This window comes from Nicotiana attenuata, unplaced genomic scaffold (assembly GCF_001879085.1).
Source record: "Nicotiana attenuata strain UT unplaced genomic scaffold, NIATTr2, whole genome shotgun sequence".
NCBI classification, from domain to species: Eukaryota; Viridiplantae; Streptophyta; class Magnoliopsida; order Solanales; family Solanaceae; genus Nicotiana; species Nicotiana attenuata.
In genome coordinates this window covers 196,731-199,981 of record NW_017672228.1, presented here as the reverse complement: position 1 = coordinate 199,981, position 3,251 = coordinate 196,731, and the positions used below count along the sequence as shown (strand labels likewise).

At 36.9% G+C, this 3,251-nt stretch overlaps 1 protein-coding gene across 1 annotated transcript; it reads left to right on the top strand.

Annotated features, from left to right (window-relative positions):
- The first annotated feature begins 278 nt into the window (after positions 1 to 278).
- Positions 279 to 3,217, top strand: LOC109212391 (protein POLYCHOME-like). The gene is made up of 3 exons (XM_019376034.1): positions 279 to 375; positions 528 to 919; positions 2,473 to 3,217. Exons 2-3 carry the CDS (start codon positions 539 to 541, stop codon positions 2,860 to 2,862), a joined length of 771 nt encoding a protein of 256 aa, XP_019231579.1. The 5' UTR covers positions 279 to 375; positions 528 to 538; the 3' UTR covers positions 2,863 to 3,217.
- The last annotated feature ends 34 nt before the right edge of the window (positions 3,218 to 3,251 follow it).

Below are 3,251 nucleotides of genomic sequence, written 5' to 3'. Positions count from 1 at the left end.
TGAGTAGTAAATAGTTTAGGCCTGGACATTAAAGGGTAAATAATTTGGAATTAATGGGTATAAAATGAGATTTTTCCTTCTTTATTTTCACGGGCGGTTAAAACAGCTAACGAACTAAAAATTCGAAATTTGAAATCTGATTAAGCTGCTACTTGTCCGGCATTAATTATTTTCCCTAATTTCCGCAGTTTTGAAAAAAAAAATTCAGTTCTGAAAATTTCATTTTAAACTTTTCTGTATAAAGTACCGCCCAAACTCCATTTTGAAAATTTGCCTAGACGCCTCTCTCTGTAAGCTCTCTTTCTTCACCAAACCTAAACCCCACTCCACTTCCCTTCTACAAGAACCCCTCAATAAACCCATAAGATTTTAAAGGTAATCCTCTAGCCTGTAAAAATGGCAGGTAGCCGGAAAACCCCCCATTTCCGGCACATTTCGATTTTACTTTTCGATCTAGAAATAACTTTTTCTGTTTGTTTCAATCAAAGGGTCATCGAAACTAACATTTTCTTGGGTTTTGTGTGCAGATTTTGTAAAAATGACAGAGGCAAGAGATAGAAGATCAAGGACGGAGGATCTAATGGACATCTATAGTCGTAGACGGAGGACAACTGTAAGGAATGAAGGAGGTGGCATTGTGATTTTTCAGGATGAACAAGAGGATGCGTCAGCTACTAGAGCAATTTTCCGTCCAGGTACTACGGCGGCGAGGGTGGGTTTGGGTGGTGGTGGTAGGGGTGGTATTGGGAGAAGAGGTAATTTTGGGACGCCAAGACGGAACTCGCATAGAACGCCGGCTAGGGTGATTGGTCGAGAGAACATTTCACCGTCAGGCCGGGGTCAAGGGCGAGGACAGCAAAGTGTGCTTCCTTCTTGGTATCCAAGAACTCCTCTTCGTGATATCACTTCCATTGTCAGGGTAATGCCTTCTCTTCACTTCTCAAAGCTTATTCAATAGTTAGTTCATGATTTACTGCTTGTACATTTTGCTCAATGTGTTGTATAGTCTTTGGCTAGATGATATGCTTATAATAGCATTGCCTTTTTGTACTTCATTTATTGTGAAATCTTGTTACATTTGTGTCCGAGAGTAAATTGAGGCTTGTGAATTTTTTACATTTTCTTTTTTTGCTTTATGATTTAGTTTTTTTTAGCTTCTTGGTCACTAATGCAACTTTCAATTTGTATCCAAGAATGTTACATTATTGCCTTTTAGACCTTTATTAGTTGTGAAATCTTTTAACATTTATGTTTGGAAGTAAATTGAGATTGGTATGTAATGTAGATGTTTCTAGGGGTAAAAGGTTGTACAAATAGTAATTTTATGGCATATTCGATTGTAAATTAAGACTTGTGAATTTAACATTTTATAGATCCTTTCTTTGCATTTTATGGTCATAAATGCAACTTTCAATTTGTATGGGAAAATGTTTAGATGGGATCAGTCTGATGAAATATATCATGATGATTTGCTTGTAGTTAACAAGTAGAAAATGTACTTCAGGCTAGATAATTTATGGTCATAAATTTTTGTCTTTAATTTTTATTCCCAATTTGAACTGGAGTCTCTGGATCTGCCCTCTTAATTAATAGAATTCATGTTCTTGCTACAGTTTTATTTACGGATTGCTGTTCAACTTGTCAGCAATACAATTAACAAGACAAATATAAATCTCCATGCCTTGTGGCTTATTGCTGGAATGCCAGTCGATTCTTATATTTTCGTCTAGGGTAAAAGGTTGATGAATTAGTACCTTATTTTGGCCTATTTGGAAGTAAATTAAGACTTGTGTATTTGACATTTTGGTTCATTGTTTTGCTCTACGATTTAGCTTTGCCAATACCTTGGTTATGATGGCACACCCCAATTTGTTTTCAAGAATGGTTAGATGTGATCAATCAGATCAAATATATCACAATAATGGGTTTGTAATTAACAAGTGGAAGTTGTACTTTTGTCTAGATAATTCACGGTCATAAATCCTGTTTTAATAGTACTTCTTTTTCCAATTTGAATTGGATTATCTGGATGTTGCTTCTTAATAGAGCTCATGTTCTTGTTACAATTCACCTTATGGTTTGTTGCTCCAATTAGTCAGGAATACATCTTAACAAGAAAGTACTGATGAATGTTGGTAATTGCCTAATGCTTTCAACTTTCAAATTTTCATATACTGACATTGCAGTACAAAGAGTCCAGTGAAGTTTTTTGCATCTCTAGTGAAAGGTCTGTTGCGCCGTGTGGCTTAATACTCTGAAATGCCAGTCGAGTCTTATATTTTGGTTGTTCGACCATCGACCACACCTAATTTTACTGCACTTACTAGGTGCTCAACTCGAGCAAACTGGTTGTCACTTTGCCCAATACTATGTATGAAATAGGTTTTGGGGATTTTCTTGTTGCATATCATTGGGATTGTGAGGTTTCTTGTGAACTGGATGAATCTGATTGTTATAAGATTCTCTATATAGGCTATTGAAAGAAGAAGAGCTCGCTTTGGAGAGAGCGAAGGCCAACAACTTGAGAGTCCAATACCACAGAACCAGACTGTTCTTGATCCTTCTGAATCTACATCAGGTGCTCAACTTGAGCACAATAATTCATTTATGACTCCACATCCTACAATTAGAAGCAGGATTTATCCCAAATCTGTAGGTAAAGTGCCAAAGATATTGCTCGATATCACACATCAGAACGACTCTGGAGACTTAGATTGCCTCACACCACAAAGAAAGCTGCTAAACTCAATCGACAAAGTTGAGAAAGCAGTGATGGAAGAACTGCATAAGTTGAAGAGAACTCCATCTGCTAAGAAACAAGAGAGGGAAAAAAGAGTTAGGACTTTAATGTCCATGCGCTGATTCGCTAATTGATATCCACAGCTCAATCAAGGTTGAGGCACAAAGGGTTATTAAATTTGGAGGAAAGGAGAAGAGAGCAGCTGAGCAATGTGGTGTAGTTGATCATCTTCTGATGATCAAGCTCTCAGTTGAACTAAGACACACTTTGATATCTTTCCAATCCTTATAGTATATTGCAGTTAGAATATTATCCAGGTCTAGAATAATAGTGCTTCACATCTTGCTGAAGTTTTGTAGTTTTATCTCTATCATTCTTTGATGGTTTTAGGTGTTTGAACATGTACAAAGTGCCTGACATTTGTTCCATAGTTTACAATTGTTACCTTTTATGATAAGTAGCTGTATTTCTTTCTGATGTACCATTTCTGTAACCCCCCCCCCCCCCCCCC

What these genes read in the sequence shown, in the direction of transcription:
- LOC109212391 (XM_019376034.1), top strand. Translation starts at nt 539, where the DNA reads ATGACAGAGGCAAGAGATAGAAGATCAAGGACGGAGGATCTAATGGAC. An exon ending in ATATCACTTCCATTGTCAGG is followed by an intron (nt 920 to 2,472) that starts GTAATGCCTTCT and finishes TTCTCTATATAG; the next exon opens with GCTATTGAAAGAAGAAGAGC.